This window comes from Cebidichthys violaceus, unplaced genomic scaffold (assembly GCF_023349555.1).
Source record: "Cebidichthys violaceus isolate CVI_PGR_0920_01 unplaced genomic scaffold, fCebVio1.0.p SCAF_25, whole genome shotgun sequence".
Classification (NCBI taxonomy): Eukaryota; Metazoa; Chordata; class Actinopteri; order Perciformes; family Stichaeidae; genus Cebidichthys; species Cebidichthys violaceus.
Genome location: NW_027176428.1, coordinates 4,873,887 through 4,895,468, shown reverse-complemented (window position 1 = coordinate 4,895,468; position 21,582 = coordinate 4,873,887). Strand labels below are relative to the sequence as shown.

The 21,582-nt window shown below is 40.3% G+C and overlaps 2 protein-coding genes across 2 annotated transcripts; one reads left to right on the top strand and one right to left on the bottom strand.

Annotated features, from left to right (window-relative positions):
* Positions 1-3,776: 3,776 nt before the first annotated feature.
* On the top strand, positions 3,777-10,106 carry ddx19b (DEAD-box helicase 19b). The gene is made up of 12 exons (XM_068720148.1): positions 3,777-3,977; positions 4,452-4,491; positions 4,598-4,693; positions 4,809-4,944; positions 5,244-5,336; positions 5,590-5,692; positions 5,849-5,963; positions 6,074-6,251; positions 6,457-6,694; positions 7,066-7,228; positions 7,564-7,755; positions 7,938-10,106. The coding sequence occupies exons 1-12, from the start codon at positions 3,921-3,923 to the stop codon at positions 7,997-7,999; spliced, it is 1,473 nt and encodes a 490-aa protein (XP_068576249.1). The 5' UTR covers positions 3,777-3,920; the 3' UTR covers positions 8,000-10,106.
* Positions 10,107-10,212: 106 nt separating this feature from the next.
* Positions 10,213-21,226, bottom strand: pusl1 (pseudouridine synthase like 1). Its single transcript, XM_068720150.1, has 8 exons — positions 20,923-21,226; positions 20,779-20,839; positions 19,495-19,682; positions 16,134-16,283; positions 13,515-13,685; positions 10,891-10,945; positions 10,499-10,661; positions 10,213-10,351 (listed from the first exon to the last, which is right to left on the bottom strand). The coding sequence occupies exons 1-8, from the start codon at positions 20,976-20,978 to the stop codon at positions 10,287-10,289; spliced, it is 909 nt and encodes a 302-aa protein (XP_068576251.1). The 5' UTR covers positions 20,979-21,226; the 3' UTR covers positions 10,213-10,286.
* Positions 21,227-21,582: the final 356 nt, after the last annotated feature.

Here is a 21,582-nt window from a genome sequence, read left to right as displayed (position 1 = left end):
TTGGTGAACTGCTCGTTCATTCTTTCACAGGTCAAAACTGCCTTGAGGCTACGTATGAATGATTGGAACAACGACTGAATATATTTTTTATTTTTGGGTCATACCACTAAAATGGACCATACCACATGGGATTACATGACACACGATTATACCACATAAACAAAGACTCATTGCTGCATACTTTGTATTTTATAAATTAAACAAAAAAAAGGAAGTTACACATTTTACACAAACAACAGAACAAAGACAACGTAAAGGACACCTATTAAACACGTTTTTTTAATAGTGCCCATGCATTGGAATTAAAAAAATGTTCATGTCCAGATTATCTGCGAATGTGAGAGTTTTTTTCATTCATTAAGTCTCCCAATAAAACAGCAAGAAATCATCAAAAAACAAAATAATGTCCAGTTTCATGATGAACAACAGCTGATTTGGGAACAACTAACTAAATTAAATTTCACTCATGAACAATTGTGAATACTAAGAAAAATATGTTTACCTCCTCTACTTCTTATTCTGTCAACATTACCCATAAAACAATGTTTTTATTTTTGCATTGCATATATTCTTATACTTGTAACTGGTGGTAGATCATCAAGCTTAAGCTCTTGTGTTAGTACCCTGCTGAAGTGTTACTGTACACATTTATGGAGAGCATAAGAGAGTGTATATACTGCATACTTGTGAGGATGAAGTAGTGTTTGAGGCGGTCTTACATGATGTATTTGTGGGCTGAGTGCTTACCTTACCTGAGATTATTCACATAGAAAACTATTTTCTACTGCGACCACTTCACTTTGATATCCTCTCTGTCATATTCAGCACTTGAAATGAGTCCTTATGTGGCAATACAAAGTTCTTCTCTCTGTCTCTTTCAAATTCTCTGGAGACATCAAGCCTTACTTTTACTCTTTCAGTTGCCATGGATACCTACGGCAAAGCAGCTAATTTGAGGCAACAATAAACTCTGCGCTTCCAAGCCTTTGACAAATTTGTCTCCAAACTGACAATCTAAGAGACTCCCTGTGTCCCCGCTCACATGCTGACACAAACCAACTGTATCCACACATGTTGATGACAATGAACTTGGACTGACGCACTTGACCGTTGGATGACAGCGGAACCGCGATCAATGTAATCTCCTTCAGCACAATCCAAAGCCACTGTCATCATCTATCTATGTATCCCAGTGGAACAGGGGGAATGTGTGAAATCAATTCTGCATTCATTTAAGGAGCAGCCAGCCTCATCAGTCGGGCCCCAGAGGTGACCCCGAGTGCTCCAGCGCGGTCCTTACTGAAGTTCAGCTCTGGTTGATAGCCTGGTATCCACTAATGCGCCAAACCGGGATAACTATGCTGTACTTTACCTAAACAAAGTGCAAGAGTAGAACTCTCAGATCTGTATGTAATTAAAGAGATAGTTAAATATTTTGGGAAATACACTGTTGGGGCTTTTCCCCATGGAAAAAGAAAAGCCTAAACTGGTTTGAACCGCGCAAAGCCCCCATCAGGCGTTGAAACCACAGCACTGGTTTTCAACCACAACACTGGTTTTCAACTGCAGAAGGAGCATTACGGTACTCCCTGATTCTTCATTCTGCCACATGCGGAGCAGCGCGCCGCTTAACCCGCCGACAGAGGGCGTTACGGTCCCGGTTATCGCTGGAGAAACTCCCCCGAACGCGTCCGAAGAAACGACACATGTCTGGGCAGAGATGGAACATAGTGTGTTTTTGTAACCTTGTTTGTTTAACTGTACTGTCACTGTGTTCTGTATATGTTACAGACCGCCGAGTCATATTCAGTGCCGTGAAACATAATTGTTGTGCTGCAGCTGTAATAAAGTTGATCCACACTGCTAAGCTTTGTTGCGTTTTAAATCCGCACCCATCAGGAAAGTCGGTTATATTTTATCAGTTAAAGGACCAGTGCCGCAGCTTTCAATCCTGACTTTGCCCATCAAGCTTCTGTGTGATAAATTTAGAGTTACTGAACTTACCTGTTGTGTTGAGGATTTACTTTGCTTTGAGTGCAATCCCTTTCTTTTCCAGCTAACACACACACACACACACACACACACACACACACACACACACACACACACACACACACACACACACACACATACACACACACACACCGTTACGTTAATTCATACGCGGCCTCCATTGTGTGTCTCATTCTCCCTATAATCGCGGCCATGCCGCCATTGTTAAGTTTTGCGTGGTCGTAATCACTTACGTGACTACGACTGCCAACTTTCTCTTTTTCTCTCTCCTCCCCTCCTTCCACCACGTGCTTGTTTGTTGATTTTAGTTAGTATGCTTGTAATTGTATAATAGATGTGTTGTTGATTTATAATATTATAGATTTTTTCATCAGTATTGTTAAGATGAATAAACTATAGTTTTAAAGAGCAGTTTCTGTGACTATTGTGTGCATATGTGTTGCAGTAAGAGCTGGTTGTTATAGTCAATATTCAAAACTTCACTGTTCACTCTATAAATGAGTAAATAGTACCTTAATTATTGACATTTTGAGTGAATACCAAGGAGACTTAATCCACAGTTTGGTGGATTCATGTTTATAATCCTATTGATATTAATAATTTTATTAATATTAATAATTGTATTAATATCAATAATTACATTGTTATACATAACCAAACCTGCTCCTGCCAGATCCCAACAACACTAATTTCTAATTTCCAGTGCAAAAATTTGCTGTGTTCAGTAGTATTTTGTGATAATTTAATTAATTATGTTCAACTGTATTTAGGAAAATACAGTATACACGATATTAACTGAAATATTACTTGCATTTTACATTTTGACACAGCCAGGGCCTCTCTGCAAGACAGGGCCTCAGGTAAAAAAAATGCAGGAGCCACTTTAAAGGTCTAGTGCGTAGGACCTGGTGGCATCAAGCGGTGAGGTTGAAGATTCTCCCGTGTACCAAGTGGTAGAACTACTGTGGCCGACGCAAAAATACAAAAACTAATGGCCTTATCTAGGGGCAGCGTTGGGTTTGTCCTCTAACAAAAACACTACAATTCTTTTTTTCAGGTGATTATATGCTGATGAAAACATACGTAATAATATTATTTATTTTATTATATATATATATATATATATATATATATATATATATATATATATATCCCCCTAAATGTTACACACTGTATCTTTAATGCCCTGACAGTTTATATTGTGTGTTAGTGGTGCATAATACCAAACACATTTGCAATTCATCAACTTTCTACAAACTTATGAATATAGGGTCTTGGGGCCTTAAGGGTCTGGGGCCCCGTGGCACATGCCCCTGTTTTCTGGTTGGTAATCCAGCCTTGTCTATCCATTTTGTCAAACAGGTGGGCTGCCTGGCCCCTGGTTTGGATTATAAATAAAAAAGACCTGCATCATCCTTGCTAACAGTTTGTGTGTGTGTGTGTGTGTGTGTGTGTGTGTGTGTGTGTGTGTGTGTGTGTGTGTGTGTACAGGCAGGTATAAACAGCATTTTTGGAGGGTGAGTCGCTGCAGACCGCTCTGGCGCCACCTACAGGCTATTCAGTAAAATGTCTTGAGATTCAGCCTCCAATCTACCGAATCCTGTCAAAAACGTTTTATTTTATTTTTTTATTTATTTATTTAGTTATGTTAAATGTGTTAACATTTTGAATTAAAGTGTCAGTCATACCTGCAACTTTCTGTAATTCGGATAGGAACGTTACAAAAACATTATATTGTGCACTTGCGTTCTACCCGGACATGTGAGCGGTTGCACAGTTGCCCAGAATCGGTTTCGGCACGCCATTGTGGAAAATAGTTACTTTCATATTACTGACTCCTCGCTGAGAGCTTATCTTCGTAGTTGAGTCATCCCGGGTAAAATAACGAAAGAAGAAACTGTTCCACAATGGCGACGGACTCCTGGGCACAAGCAGTGGACGAGCAAGAAGCCGCGGCAGAATCGGTAAACCGTAACTTACGCAACACGAGCTAACGTGTTGTTAGCATGTTTAGAGGATGCGTTGGCCTGTTCTGGCTCAGTGTAAACGAAACTTTAACTGCTCAGCATTACTTCCTACATTATAAACTTTCCAACGACAGCGCTGCCAGTGAATAAATTGACTTGAGTGAAAGTCTGTTTAATAACTTATCAACTTAAGAATCGAAACTACCGGTTGGCCTCTGGTTGTCGTGGAAGCTAAATTAACTAGCTCGAGCTGAGTTGCTGCGTGCTCAATGAGTTACTAGCTTTAGCTGATTAGCACTCAAATGATGCAACATGCTCTAAAATAGGTCTAACGTTACTAATGAATACGTGACGTTAGTCACGACTTAACGTTAGTGTATCGCGTGTATTACCCTGTCCTGACTCGTATCATTTTAAGCATTATTTAATCAGAGAAACAACTCTTTAAACTTACTTATGTCCCCCTTACAGATCGGTAGCCTCCAAATAAAGGATAAACCAGAGGAAAATGGTAAGTGTGTGTGCAACATTAAGTGGGAGATGCAATAGTATGAATAAAACTGTAATCCGATAAAATGTTTGGGTTGTAAATAGAAGTACAATATTCACTATTATAGGCACCGTTGCAAATGCTACAGAGTCCAGCAGTGCCACTGCTAAGACAGAAGTTGAGGTAGAGAACAAGGGAACAGATGAAGAGGAAAATGACAAAGGTGAGCACTTTATTATTTAGATGCTCCATATTTTTCATGCTAATGTTTTTATTATTGTGATATTTGGTTGTCTCTTGCATCGTTACAGTCATGACATCATAACTTGTTTTTCCAGATGACAAAGCGGCTCAGTCGTTATTAAACAAGCTGATCCGGAATAATCTCGTCAATAACACAAATCAAGTGGAAGTTCTTCAGAAGGATCCCAACTCTCCACTCTACTCTGTGAAGTCCTTTGAGGAGTTGCGACTGTAAGTGAATCTGTTTGTCCGTTCACCTCTCTTGCTCTACAATATTACTCAATCGTGCTTACTAATATTTATGACGCATGCATGTAGCCAGAACGGATGTTTTGGAACCAAAATGTTACCACCAAGAGCCAGAGGTAAACCATACCTGCTCCAGGGGTGTTCCTTCAGATATGTTAAGGAGTGTGCGCATCTGCACTGCAATTTGCAATCAAAGCTGCTTAATTAAAGAAGCTTTCAAAAAGATCTGTCTTTAAACTTTGCTGAAGATGTGACATCTGCCTATTTTCTCTCGTGTGCAGCAAACCACAGCTGCTTCAGGGCGTGTACGGCATGGGATTCAACAGACCATCCAAAATCCAGGAGACTGCCTTACCTATGATGCTGGCCGAACCGTGAGTACACTTTGCACTGTACATGCATGTTGTGGAGTCCTCTAGCAAGGCATTATGCCTCTTAAGGCTCACTGAAATTGAGTTTAGAAACAGTTTAGTTACTATACAACTAATTACATTAATCACACCTCTTTTAATTAACTTTAAAATGTAAAATACATTTTATAGCCCCTTGCACAAGGTACAAATGCATAGAACCAATATGTATTTTGCCTCTTTTGCTTGTGAGCTAATTCTTTGTTTCTTCCTAAAGTCCACAGAATCTGATTGCTCAGTCGCAGTCGGGAACAGGGAAAACAGCTGCCTTTGTCCTGGCCATGCTCAGTCATGTAGATCCCAACAAAAGATATCCCCAGGTTAGTTTTCACCCCCTCTCCACTTCTAAAAGATCTCTAATTATCATCTTGTGTTTTAAAAGGCTGTTGGGAGTATCTGACAGCCTCATCCTTCCTGTCTCTCACAATAATTATTAACCTTTTATAAATTTAACTGAATTTATTTTTTTCCTTCAGTGCCTGTGTGTGTCACCCACCTATGAACTGGCACTTCAGACTGGCAAGGTAATCGAGCAGATGGGCAAACAATATCCTGAGGTCTCACTAGTCTACGCCATCAGAGGAAATAAATGTAAGGCTTCTCTGCTCTCTACAATGCTGCATCTACATCTGATGAAATCATTAATGCGCCGGAGAGATTGCTCTGTGTTGATGACTTCTTGTTTTTTGTGAATGTTGCAGTGGAGCGGGGCATGAAGCTGCAGGACCAGATAGTTATCGGCACACCTGGTACCATGCTGGACTGGTGCAGTAAATTCAAGTTCATAGACCCCAAGAAGATCATGGTGTTTGTGCTCGACGAGGCCGACGTCATGATCGCCACACAGGGTCACCAGGACCAGAGCATCCGTATCCAGAGGTCAGAATAAACACCAAATGAAAAGTATCCGCGTGTGATGATCATTAAAAAATCTTGATAAATAATGAGATCATGTTTTTAATTAGAATAAATTATATATAATTTCTACAATTAAGGAGTTTCTGCGGTGCACAGCCCCAAATTGTGAACACTTTTTTAAATCCACAACTACCTTCCTTTCACTCCTATCTTCTCCGCTACACAGGATGCTGCCTAAAAACTGCCAGATGTTGCTGTTCTCAGCCACGTTTGAAGAGACGGTGTGGAACTTCGCCCAGCGCATTGTGCCTGACCCCAACATCATCAAGTTGAAGAGAGAGGAGGAGACACTGGATACCATCAAACAGTACTATGTGTTGTGCAACAGCAGGGAGGAGAAGTTCCAAGCCCTCTGTAACCTCTACGGAGCCATCACCATCGCCCAGGCCATGATCTTCTGCCACGTGAGTTCACTCGCTTCATAGTCATTCAATTCACTTAGATGATCTGATCTAAAAACACTGATTCTTCTCTTAAGTTTCTCCTCTGTGACCCTATAAGGATGTCCAACAAACCCTCTGTTCTCCAATGCAAAGCTTTTTATATGTGAGAAAATAACTATTAGTTTTATTTTACCAAATACTTTCAGCACAAGGCCTTCATCACACCCTAACTCTTCCTGTAAATCAGCTAGTGTTGCTAAGTCATGTTCTCATATTATTTCTTGTTTTAAATAGATACTTAGATTGCTGATGTTGTTGTAGTAGTAGTAGTAGTGGTAGTAGTAGTAGTAGTAGTGGTAGTAGTAGTGAATACTTTCCTCTTTGTAATCCAGACGAGGAAGACTGCGGGCTGGCTTGCAGGGGAGCTGTCCAGAGAGGGCCACCAGGTGGCGCTGCTCAGTGGAGAGATGCAGGTGGAGCAGAGAGCTGCTGTCATCGACCGCTTCAGAGAGGGCAAGGAGAAGGTCCTGGTCACCACAAACGTTTGTGCCCGAGGTAAGGACCAATCAACAGGCCCAATCAATGTCATCATTAGACTTTCTATTCAAATTATTATTGAATTATAAAAGGTAAAAATAGAAGAACATCATGTGTACAAACATAGATAATTGGCACAGTAGTGACACATTTTATACAAACACCTGATAATAAATATTCAATCAATGTCCTATTAATCAAATTAAATTGATGACAGTGGAATTTAAATGCATAAATATGGGTATTTTACTGTTTAATATACATAAACAGTAAAATACAAATATACAGTGCTGCCAATGGACAGTGTTTCTCTTGTAATATTTTATCTTTCTCTACCCTTTTCCTACATTCAGGCATTGATGTGGAGCAGGTTTCTGTGGTGATCAACTTTGACTTGCCAGTAGACAAGGATGGTAACCCAGACAACGAGACATACCTGCACAGGATTGGTCGCACGGGACGATTTGGCAAAAGGGGGCTGGCCATCAACATGGTGGACAGCAAGATGAGCATGAACATCCTCAACAGGATCCAGGAGCATTTCAGTAAGTCTGCAGCTGCTACACACAGACACCTTCTTATGCACACAAACAGTGGGATCAAGTGAGGGACGTTCATATGTAAAAATAAAATAACTACTCAATTTAGGAGGACTGTGGCTTCCAGTGCTCACCATCTGGCAACCCTCTAAATGATACCCACCATGTTCTGTTTTCTCCCTCTGCAGGTAAGAAAATTGAAAAACTAGACACGGATGATCTGGATGAAATTGAGAAAATCTCCAGCTAAAGAGGAAGGTGTTTATCGCATGAAGGACGACCACCCGACTTCCCTTCCCCTCTTGGATCTCCAAGGACTGTACGCTCCTACAGTGTTTTACGCTTTTATTTTTTTTTAGCCGTCGGAGAGAAGAGCAAAACCACAAACACAGCATATGTTTACACTTGGATATGTCTCCTCTCAGACGAGTCTCTGGAACATACCCCATCTCACTCTTTGTACTTCTTTGAATAAAGTTTATTGTTGAGTTTATTACCGTGTATCGTGATGCTGCTGAAGCAGCCATAGTTGACTCTGTTTTACTGAACACACATAGAGTTAAAAAACACTTTTTGGTGTTGGCTGTAGTGGTGGCATGATACAAGCTATTCTGTAAAGAGATTCACAAAAAAAAACATTCATTTATTAATTAATTACTAAAAACATGTGCCACAAAGTTCTTCATTTTGAAAGGAGCAACGTATAGTTGAATGTAACTGTTTTACGTAGATGACTACCAAACCTCAGTACAAAGGGTGAAGTTGGGTATGCTGCTCCGAGCAGTACTTTTATCATTAAGATTGTTATCAAGATGGTGGTGGTTGGGTTTCAAGGGTCTATGCAAAACTTATCAACATGTGATAGCATTCTCAAATACTATCAATCTGTATTTACATGTCAAATTAATCCTGAATTAACCTCAGCTTTAGCATCAGGTTGTGTAGTCAACTGCCAAAAAAGGCGGCCTAGAGTGATATTACACTAACTCCCAAGTCATGGACATTTAGATATTTGTTTTTAACCAGTAATCAATCATCAGCTAACCGCACATCTCACACACACATATCATTTTATAAACGATTATGGCTATTATCAGGACAGGCTCGGCACCACTGCTGAGCTTTAATCGTTGGTCTTCTTTTTTCCTTCATCTGTTGTAAAACCTAATTTTTAACTCAAAATATGGCCGTTAAGGTCTGATGTGATCAGTTTCCCTTTGTGTCTCACTGTCCCACGCAATCTGTTCAATCAGGGTCTCCAGTTTGACTTGAGCTCAGCTACATTCTTCACCCAGACTGTGCTGATTTAAAGGATTGTGAGTCAAACAAAGTTACACAATGCCTTCCTCAAGTGCATTATATATACAGATATGATTTAGTTTTAAAGACATTGGGCTTAATATTCTGACTAACACTTGAAATTTTGGTTATATATTGAATTATGAGCGTCTTCAGGATGTATGAATTATCTTAAAACCAAATGCTGAATTGACTTGAGCACCTATGCCAATCAGATTCACTGTGTTGCTACAACATGGTCACATGGATAGAAAACATGTACTTGTGTACATATTTACAAAAAATAAAGAAAAAAAAATAGGTCAAAGAAATATTGTGACTGACATATTAAGTTTGTCACTTCTAAGAAGTGCTAAAAACAATCCTCGTGAGGTTCAATTTTGACAGATGCAGCACTTCGAATACAAGCCTAAATCGGTTAACCTTGCATCAGTGGATGACCGTACAGCATTATGGAAACGTTGGGATGTCTGGCGTATTTGACCAATGTGCTGGAACATTAAGGGCAGCGATTGGTCCATCTGAACCTTGTTCAAACCTCACCCGGCTCCCACCGGCATGGAGAAGACTGCTGGTGGTGGTCCGGCTTAAATGGACTGTTTACGGACAACTTAGCCAAACTAGAAGCAAGTGAGAGTGTGCTGAAAATCCACGAGAATGCTATGTGAAGACTTTCGGGTAAAGAACCAATGTATGCAGTTTTATTTGGACATTTGGATGTATACATTATCAGTGAGTGTGTGCACTTTGTTGATCCATAATGTAATAGCACTGTACGAGAGCCATGGACAGACAAAGCAGTTTTAGCTATAGAATTCGACACTTCTCCACATGTTGTATACCGTGTTTGATAATTGTCAGAACCAACCAAATCCCAGTACATACATGTATACATAGGAGTAATACTGCCTAACTAGGCTTAAAGCAAGTTGTCTGTTGTAACCTGAAGGTCTTGTGTAGACAATGATAGGTTCAAGGTGTGTGGTATTCTGTAGCTGAGCTGCGTTCATGGACACAGTCATGTATTAATATGTTGAATTAAAAGAACATGTAGTCAATCGCTTATTTGTATAAGTGGGGGAAAAGATTTGTTACAAACACCAACTGGGGTCACTGACTCATAGTGAAGATGCCAAGTTCTGTTGTAAGTGAAGAAAACAAATATACACATAAATATAAAACTTTATTATGACATTCATTATAGAAATACAGTATCAACATGACTGAATGACGCAAAATCAATCCTTTGAATTTCCACTGGAGGTAAATTGCTCCTCTGATGTCTGTTGTGAAAGCTGCAGGTCTGAGGAGGCAAATAAGAGGTTATACATCTGAAAAATCATGTCTAAATGAGCTCCATGAGCAAATATGTTATTTTGTAGTAGATAGGTTAATAATATACAATACTGGGATGTGATTTTTGATATGGAATCAGATTCTGCCTCCTCACCCATCTCGCTGTAGTTCACCCTGGTGAGGAAGAGGCCGTGGGCAGGAGCAGCCAGGCCTTGTGGGTAGGCAAGAGAGTCCCGAGCCTCCAATATGTCCTGCAGCTGTGGCACTGAGAGCTGCCCCCGGCCTACAGCCACTAGAGCCCCTGTCATCCTCCGCACCTGGAGCACAGGGCCAAAGCAACCTTTTGTTTTTACAATAATATTACTGAAAATATCATAAAATAACTGCTTGCCTTCATCTCAGACATTTTTATTACCCCTTTATGCTAGAGGAACTTCAATTATGAGCCATAGTCAGTCATCACCAGCAGATGGCGGTACTTACTAACAATGAACTGCAACACAGATATTGATTTTTAAATAATTGAGCACAATAAGAGGAACAAACCTGCTTATAGAGAAAGGATCTGCTTGTAAAAGTCAGCTCCCAGAATGGTATCTCTCTGGGAAAAACAAACAAAAAAAAACTTAAAAATGTGCACAAATGTGTGAACATCATGTACAGTATACACACACAAACAATTGTTAAACATCACAGCTGTATATTTCTTGAGATGTTCGCATATTGGGCAAAAGGAGCACTGGCTGTAAGGCATATTCCCGACACTCATGAAACGTTACAACGACAGCATCGAGTCCTGAAGGCATGGCGGTCTACTTGGCGTCACTGACTGAATGTGCCGTACGAAGGAAAGGTTAAATATTGCCACAGGGGTTAATGAAGCAAAACAATATCTTGAATGGTTGTCAGATGTAATATAGCATTACTTGATCACATAAGCACAACTATAGAGAAGAAGCATGGATTGGAATGACAAAGCTTGACTGACTGAAGAAAAAAACGAATCCAAAAATTTCTTTAACAAATGTATTTCACACAATTTAAGTGAATCGACTGAAAAAAAGCTCCTGTTTTATGTCTATTATACGTTGAGACGTGTCTCTCTTTATCTCTCTTTTGTTGGATATTTCTATGCTTTCCCCCACCATGTGGACAGAGTTGGAGGCTGATGTGACATTCAGGCTCAAGCCAGACATCAGATAGAGTCGAGACTCTCCTCGTGCACAGATTTGTTTGAATGTCACATGCTGAATACTGCAGCTTAGGCCCAACAGGATTATCTTTAATGCAATAAAAAATATGAATCTGCGTCTTTTGCAATTTGACATTGGATTTTTCTTTGTGTTTGTTATCTTAACATTTAAGTCCCCCCCCCCCCAAAATAAAAGCTGACAGACTTTATATTTTTGGGGAGAAAACAGTGAAGTGAGCAAACAGGCACATGGGAAGAATTGGGTCAAATGCAAATTTGACTCAGCGCTTGCTGTTTGATTACATTTGACATGTAAGGAGTGCAGAGATAGATTTATACATCATGGACTCTAGTGAGGGACAACATCTTTACGTGGAAAGATGAAGGCTGACCCATGTTGCACAATCACACATATGTATCTGCTGTGTGTGTGTGTGTCTGTTCATGACATGGTATGACAGAGGTCATGATGAAAGCAAGGCCTCCAATTTAGAACAAACTAGCTTGATTTTTGATTGAAATAAAGCTGAAAGGATGAATTAATTAGCTTATCTAAAGAAAATTATTTTGTAACTAATTTGATAGTTGATGAATGGTTTAAGGCATTTATCAAGTAACAAGACGGCTATAGTCATGCTAGCAGGACTGTGAGACAGTTCTTATGCAGAGTGGTGCTTTGAGCTAAATGCTAACATGCTCACAATGGCAATGCTAATAAATAAATAGAAAACAGGAAGCATAAGACGCACACTAGCAATGAGGCTCTACTACAGTGATGCTTTGAGCTGTTTTTTTTAGTTTGCAGCAGATTAATTATACAATAAATCCCATCCAGAAGTGAACACACTCAGCTACACTACAGTTGATGTACCAGAGCCTATGGCCAACAACCCAAAGTTCAGAAATGGTGCACTGTTCACTTGTTTATGACAATGAGATGAGAAATATCCATTTTCTTTCAAGTCGAGCAGAGAGCACAGAAATATGCCTCAATATCCTACAGCTCCTCATTTTAGGATCAAATATTTAGTTCAAAATTCTGCTTTTAAACAATTCACAACTCAGTTTCTTATCATCTTATCACTGTTACTTAGAATAGAAACCCTTATCAAAAAATAAATACTCTTTTCTCTACTTTTGTAGAGAATAAAAGAGAGAAAAGACTAGTTCGGTGAAAATGCAATGAAACAATGGACACTTTAGTGCAAATGCACCATGTTACAGGGAATGTAACAAGTTAATGTGAGCATTTAAGTTAATGCTCCACATGTGTTGAGGTTAAGGGACTATGTGACATTTACTCTGAGAACTGCTAACAGTCTGCCTGTGTCCATATTGTGCGCCATATTTTCAGGGCAAATAATTAATGCCCACGGAAGTGGTATTTGGCATGCAGAGTGACCCCCATGGACGTGTAATCTCCCAAAACCCACATGGTCCTCTCTCTATTTCGCACTCTCTGTCCCCCCCCCCCGCAATGGATTATGTTGAATTGTCATTGTCTAAAGTACCTACATGACATACAATCACACAGCATTTTTTTTTACTTTCCTTTTGAAAAAGATTAGTTTGGTTTCCAGATCACAGTCTACTTGACCTGTGATTCACCTAGTATCACATCAAACACGCCACTGAGTCTGACTGAAGCTTGAAAGGGAAATCATTTCAAGGCTGTACATGCAGTGGAGTGACTGTAAATGATTCAAAACTTTAGCTTCTTAAGCATCAGTTGATGCAAGATTGAGAAACACCAGATTGATCTTTTGAGGGGTTGGAAAAGCACATGCATGCATCATTTCTTTATCTTCTTGGTTTTCTTTTCTTCTCATTCTTCTTTGTTACTGCAGATGTGAAGAGTGTATTTTGGACTTACTGTATATTTATCATTCTAATTTTGCTACGTTTGCTAACATGTCGAGTACAAGCAAAGATTATGTCAATGTTTTGTTTACAGCTAGTTATTCTGCCCCCATTCTACCTGTGGAAGTGTGCGTGTACGAAGGAGCTTCCAGGCTGTACGCTGGCCACATTCAGCGTCTTCACAGGGCTTTTAAAATGAATGTCGGAGTTGACTGCCCTGAAGCTGCTGAAGTCCTGAGTCCCGACCAGCAGTGCTGCTGCCTCACGCATGGCTCCCACATCCAGCTTCCTGATGAAAGACAGAAACAGGAGACACTTTTCTATAATAAGTGATCACAAAAAAAAACACGCAGTTAATGTAGACAGACCTTTTCTCATTGTGTTATTGAAACTTGACCCGAAAGTGACCAGCATGACCAGCGAGGTCCAGCAGCTGGGACGTGATGTACACATTAAGTACAGGTGCAGCCACGATGCAAAAACTATTTTCCTTCACACCTGTAATTTTACCATGGTCAGCACCTTTTACCGGTGTACGTTCCTCCTCTCTCTCAGCCTGAAAGTACACATTAAGTACGACCATGTTCCTGCTTTCCAAGTAGAATAATTTATTGGTTTGCTTATATAATATGAACTTCTTTGACGCACATTGCCACGTGAGAGAGCAGAGCATGTTGACGACCAGCTCATTTGAGGGAGTAGAGTGAAAGTGGGCCCTGTGCTCAGACTCTGTACAGTCTCATGCTTCTGTCACTGCTCAAATAGGGTCTCTCTCTCTCTCTCTCTGTGTGTGTGAGTGTGAGAGAGAGAGAGAGAGAGAGAGAGAGAGAGAGAGAGAGAGAGAGCGAGAGAGAGAAAAATTAAGGAGTGTGCCAAGTGACTCGCTAATTAAAATCTTAAAGCACCGATTTAAAATCTTGAACAAAGATGTGATGGAGCGCTGCATAAAATAGTGGCTAATTTATCGCAGATCAAGTCAGTCTATAGATTACTTTGTCTTAACTAAAAGCTTAATCTTTCCAAGGGGAGTTGGAAAATGGCACACAGTTCAGCAAAACATAATACTTGACTGACTGCATTAATATGGTGTAAAACATATGATTGAAATCATTTTCTTTAGTCAGTACTCTGTTTTATAACCAAAAAACCTATGAAACTTATGACATTTTCAACATCATCATCAGCCGTACTTAGTGTTTAGTGCTAATGAGCAAATGTTAGCATGCTGACACACTACACTAAGAGGGTAAACATGGTAAACATTATACCTCCTAAACATCAGCATGCTAGCATATGTTAGCATGTTTTAGCATTACTCAAAACACCATTACAGCCTCAGAGTTGCTAGTGTGGGTCTGCTTTTACTTAATTGACTAATATATGTCTATCTTTACTTTTTCTCATACTTATTGTTATTTTGTCTATTTATTTGTGGAGATCAGAGATGAATCGATCAATTAATTCAATCAATAGTCAAACTAAAATTGTATCTGCAACATTTATGATATGAGGTTAAAAGTGAGATTTCTTGCTTTTCTCTTTGTTACATCACTTTAATTTTAATCTCCTGGGGATTTCCCGGGAGTGTTGGTCAGACAAAACAAGAAATTACCGTGGACATTTTTATTCATTTGAAACAAAAAGTAAATAACTGTAAGTTGCAGCCCCTGTGTGGTGTCAGGTGTTGGTTATAATTTTTAAAAAGCTGGCAATGTGCAAAAACCGAATGTGAATATAAATACCAAAGAATTCAATTCATATTTCAATAATTTCAAAAGTTATGCCGCAATATGATCAGTGAATTTCAAAACACAAAGAGATTATTTCCCTTGTTCTAAGAAATGCAAGGTTTCAAGGCTAAATTCAACATTAAAATTAACTGTGGAGATGAATATTTTTTGCAGTGGTAAAGATGGGGGTGTGTGATGACGAGGGAGAGGCAGATCAAAGAGAGAACGGAGATAGGCTGCTGAGGCGGAGAGACGCTTTGGGGTGGACGGACGAGATGGATGCTGAAAAAAGCATCCATCTCGTCCAAGCAGAGACACCAGAGAGATAGAAACAAGAGAGGAAAGGAGAAATGGAAAGAGGTAGAGAGAAATAAGTGTAGTGGAGAGAAGGACAAGGGTGGCAGAAGGAAAGAGAGAGTAGAAAATACCCACCGTCAGGGTAATGTGCGTGGGTGTTGTTCTGCATGTGTATAAGCCTGCAGCTTATCTTGCCCTACTTTTTGCCCAAAAAGCGGAGAGAGAAGAGCAGACAAATGTTCATACGTACGCTCTCTGAAATGTGCTTCTTCACGCTTCCTCCCAGCTAAACGAAACATTGCCTAAGCTACGGAGCACTAGCCATTTCATCTGTTTCTTTCTCTCTTTCTGTACTCTGTCTCCCTCCTTCTCCTTTGTTTGTTTTTGGGATGTCAGCTCAGATAAAACCACTTTGTTTGACTAGCCCTAATTTGCAGTTTCGGCATGGCACGTGTGGATTATTCATGTCTTTAACATGCCATTGTTTCTGCAAGGCTTGGCATTAGCTCATTGAGGGCGTGTCTGTGTGTGTGTGGGTGTGTGTGTGTGTGTGTGTGTGTGTGTGTGTGTGTGTGTCTGGACCTACATGTTAGATTGAGTCTGTGCTCGATTTTTCTTTCTTATGGGAAATCATCAAACACAAGGATGCAGAATGAAAGGACAGATGGGTGAATGAAGGGAGGGGTGGCATATAAAGTGGGATAACTCACTGGTTGCGGAGGTTCCAGCAGAGATCACGGTCTGTGAGGGGAAGCAGAGAGTGGTGTGAGATTCCCAGGGCTATCCGGTAGACGTAGGTCCGAGACCGGGCACGGAAACGGGCGTGAAAATCATTAGGCACACGGTGGGCACGCGTGATCCTGGCAGAGTGACAAAAGAGTAGTTGGAGGTCAGAAAAGCTGGAAATTTGACTGTCTGACATTCTGAATATGCAGTCATTTCTTCTAAAACCACATCAAATAATACTAAACATTTGAATTCTGTTGGATGTTTAAACAAGCAGACATCACTGTTTCATTCCTCCCTCAGACTGAAACAGTCCCCAGACCCAGATGGTGTTAAGACTTTCATTTTGAACTGCTAGACAGAAAAACTGTGCACAAGTTGGTGTCCAAAATGCCAGCGTTGCAGCTTTTTACACAAAAGCACACCCGTTCTCAGAGTCCTAAAAGGGCAGCCAAGAACCTTCAAGAGCCAAGCGCTTATGCTCACACAGATAGCATCACAACAGAGGCTGGAGCTCTTTGATGCGACTCCAGCAGGGGCACGGCTAACACGGAGAAACACACAGGCAGAGATAGATCATGTTATAACTCTAAGTCAGTTAGACTAAGTCAAACAATGTGGATCAATTTATGAGTTTGTGCAACATCAACAAGGAGACCAGAGAATGTAACTGGCATTTCTGATCTGAGTTCTGCACATGTAATTGAATCCACTTGCTGAAACAATGAACCACATTGTGTTGTTTAACAAAGATTTACAAAGAATTTGTAATTTGTAAAGAAGAAAAATATGAATATATTTGGCTGTGTTGTTAACTTTTGAAACTGTCCAAGCTCTTGTGATAACTGAGTGCAAGTGATTGAGTTGCTTTCATGGCTGGTGCTACAGCAATCAACATACTGGCAGCTTTTATGGAAATCTTTTATTCCTAATAAGTTAAATGGCATATGGCAAATCTTCCCTTTTACTGCACAACAATTCACTGTTTTAGAGTTGCAGCATTTTCTTTTTAAGTGGTTCTTTTTAAAATGAACACAAAACCATTGTCTTTTACTGGCTGGTGTTGTAATCATTCTTCATATGTTCATGGCTGATAAAGTAACACTCCACACTATCTCCCTTCAATGAGGCAGAGATGTTTGTACAGTAATAATACAGTGACGAGTGGGGAATCTTTAATACTTACATCTGTAGACTGAAAGAACAAAGAGCTGCAGCCAGCTGTGCCAGTGTGATTGTGACCACACCAGCACACTTGTGTTCATCCATACACGAGTATGCACTTATGCATGCGTGTGTGTGTTGGAGAAGGCAAGAGTTGAATAGGGGTTGAGATGTGTTAGCATGTGCATGGTATATGGAACTATATGAACAATGTTCCAACACACACATCCCATGTATGTGCACACGCGTCTCTTTCTAGTACACAGCGGTGCATGTACAGTCTATATGTTTGTGTGTGTGTGTGTGTGTTTGCCTGTGCACATTCAGAAAACTAGGTTATGTTTCCAGGGGAGGAGATTGGGTGCGACACATGGCAGAGGAAACCCTTGCGTCTGCCTTCAGCGCCTGCTCCGATGTGAAGTGACAGCCTTTTTGCCTGGCCCCCAAACCACACACGCACATTAAATTTTCATAAGCAGTGTACAAAGCATGGCCTTACACAATTGTGAAGTGGTGCATTGGCATGGCACCATTTAGCTAATCAGCAGTTTCTCCAATGGGAAAAGAGGCAATCATTTAATTTGGGCTTATTTAGGCCTTTTTTACGGCAGCACAGCAGACAAACGAACCCCCGACTGAAGAGGTGCTTTTTTTACAGTGTGCTAGTCTATGTTTACATCTTGATTTGGCACACTGTTTCAGGAGGCAGCAGACCAAAGCTATGAGCTGGGAGCCATATTCTGATTGTGACTGTGACAAAAACTCTTTTTGATAACCTCTTCCATCCAAGTAAAATGTTTGTGTTGCCAGATCTGACAATGTGTTTTTAAGACAGATCCAGAATGAAAAATTCTATCCAATCTGAACATAGGGGAATGTGTATGAACATTACTGGTGGTTGAATATTTTGGCAAGATGTGTGTTTGTACTGCATATTTCTCAGCAGGTTTCACATTCTAATCAAACGGTAATTTCCATTTCGCTAGATCAGAGTATCCCTGTGTGTGTGTGTGTGTGTGTGTGTGTGTTTGTTAGTGATCAAAAAGCAGAGCAGGGATAATCCTTTCTAACCTTCTCTCTGCAGGTTTAGGGATTAGCGGGATGCTGGGAGCTTCCCTTTCCTCTCTCCTCTCTCCTCTCTCTCTCTCCCAGATGGCTCATTTCAAACTCTCACTGCTCCGTTTTAATGCAGTCTGTGTCAATATAGTTTGGTGCTCTTGCTTTGTCTTTGCACACCCCTTTATCCCTCACTAGCTGTACCTCTATCTGTCTATTTCTTTTGTCATTTGTGTCTCTTTTCTTCTTTTCTCTTCTTCTCTCTCTCAGACAGAGAAGCTGCCACACAAAGTATCACAGCAGTCTAAAACTGAGTAATCATAAAAAAGGGACTATGGCTTAGAATAATGCAATGATATGTAATAAAGGGATTAAAAGGAGGAGGTGGAGAAAAGCACAGTGAGAAGAAAAAAGGAAAAGACGGGACACCACCAACCAGGATATGAAATACTTCCATACAATTCATATGGCTCTTTCCCTCAAAAGCTCAACTTGTGGCATTTCATCAAAGCTATATGCTAACTGCTGGAGTAGATATTAACTAAACATACTGATGTTTTTTGGGGCAGGTCATCAGGAACACTTGTATTGTTGTATGAATGAGAAGAAATGTTCTTGGTGATTTAAGGTTTTAAAAACAATGCCCCAGGTTTCTCTACAGTACAATTATCTTAAGAATTTGACTCAATTTACCAATTTTGGCTGCTTTCAGAAATATTAGAATCATGGATATGACAACCAATAGCTTGGGGTGTTCATCGCAAATGTCATATAACACTGTCATTTCATAGCAGCAATACTTTTCTTCTCAAACCTCTGTGCCTCTTTTCATGTCTCATAGTTTGAATAAAATGCTCAGATTGGCCTCTGATCTAACATGGCGGATGAATGTGTTGTTTAGTATGAGTGGCTTGATTCTACTTTCATGCATTGACTTAAATGAAAATTTCTTGGGATCAATCTGAAAATGTCACACCTAAACTACAGATTTTCAGGTTACTGTGGCTGGGGAATGTGGAAATGTGTCCAGATGTTCAATTTGCACGACCCTGTGTTACAATGAAACCCTGTATGAGGAGATCACCTCTACTGGTGAACTTTTGAGACGTGACACTCCTGACTCACCTGATCTGCTCGGCTTTGAGATGGAAATTAAGAGCTTCAACAAGAATGTCTTCAGTAAACGGCGGCTTATCGTTGTTGCGTTGGAGGTCGAAATGGGCGGAGTTAGAGAGGGCGTGGACACCTGTGTCTGTCCTGCTGGAGATTGACAGAGACACTGGGTTGAGCGGCCTCAGCCTCCTTATTGCATCCTGAACACAGACAGAGAGAACATCACAGAGGTAAAAAGCTGTGGGCTGTTATCAAAAAAACTTTTGAAAGAGTAGCTTTTGAACTTTTTAAACCACTCTCAGCTTACCACAAATAGCCAGACAGATACGTTACATCAAAACAGAGAAAAAAGGAATATCAAGTAAAGCTGTAAACAGCAGCTTTCCGCAAATAGAAAGTGTGTCCACTTTCTTTCTAACATATTTTTGTCCCTCTTCATGCCTTTATTAGAAACACAGTATTAGATAGACAGTAGCGGGCTGATGGGAAATGAGGGGAGAGAGTGATGGTGAATGACATGGGACAGGAGTCACCAACATGCAGACTGATGAGCTGAATAATCTGCTGTATGAAACACCTGCTACGTATAAAACAATGCAATTAGCTTACATCTGGAGGAAGTCCTTGGTATTAGTAGGCAGGCTGAAAACATCTGAGGCACTTAAAGTCTTCATCAGGGTACATCAAGTCGATATTATCAGAGTTAAGTCGAAAAGTGTTGTACATCCATGATATAAGACGGATTTCTAACTTCTCAATTAGAGTGGCTTGGATGTTTTTCAGACTGCCAACTGATACCAAGGACTTCTTTCAAATGTAAGCTGGACAGTCACTATTCTGTATTTGTACTTGACTGCTTACCCTATCCTTGAAAAGCACTAGATTTTATTTTACTTCAACATTACCAACACAGAGTTTCTTGACCCAGTGCAGCACTCTCTATTTTTTCTTCACCACCTTCAACAGTTTCAACAAAAACTAAACATTAAAACCTTTATGAAGGAAGGATTTGGTGCTGGGCTGTTTTGTTATATTGCATTAGTTTCAGTTAGGTGTACCTAATTAACTGGCAACTGAGTGTAATTCACATAGCATTTGACATGATAGAGAGCCTACTGCACAGTCTGCCTGTATGTTGTGTGTTGTTAGCTATGCGATAAATGCTGTTCAGGTCATTTCACAACAAAACCACATAGTAGCCTACCAGTAGCTTGTTTTCTGGTTTGTAGGACTAGAAGATATGTTGGGACGAAGGAAAGAAAGACACAACGACACCTTAGTATCAGTAAAACTTACCTCCAAGTGGTCCTGGACCCCCTTCCTAACCAGCTGATTGGGAGGCACTTTCACTGCACCCCTGCATAAATAATGACACTCAAATAATAGATAAATAATAACACACCTTAAAGTGTAACCAGTTACCCTGTAGTATACCCTTACCTGTAATTTGTTCCAATGTATTGAAAAAATACGAGATAACGTGCCCAGTTGTGCATGGTCTCTCAAAATATCTTTGACACTTCTTGATCATATTGTTCGCGTTTACATGAGTGAAACGTTACATTTGAGGGAAAAAATCCCTTTTTAAGCACAACTTTGACGTAGACACCGCGTCCTTATGGTTGCTGACGGGGACTGGGAGTCGGCGAAGGACGACCATTACAAAACCCTGTGAAGGACTCATGTGTTTAGGGACAGAGCAAAAGCGACAGACTACTGCAGAGAAAAAGCAGCAGGCGGCGGAACGTCGACATGTGTCGCATTTCCGGGTAGTTTTATTTGTAGTCCGGAAGAACCTTAAAGACCCAAATTGCAGCGTCTCGGTTGAAACAGAGCGGGTTAGTGTATCACTTTTACTCAGTATTTTGTTCTCGATACAACAACCAACATAAGTGCACTGTGTCAAGATATACAAACTATGTATCAAACACTGCACACAAGCTTAAAGACACATGATGGTCATCCCACCTCTGGCCATATTTCTGTGATCACGTGCGTTCTGCACGTGTGCACTTCTGTGACATCCACGTACTATACATGAACCACACATATGCACATTAATGTATAGTTTTAGGCACAACGTTTAATATTGATGTCTGA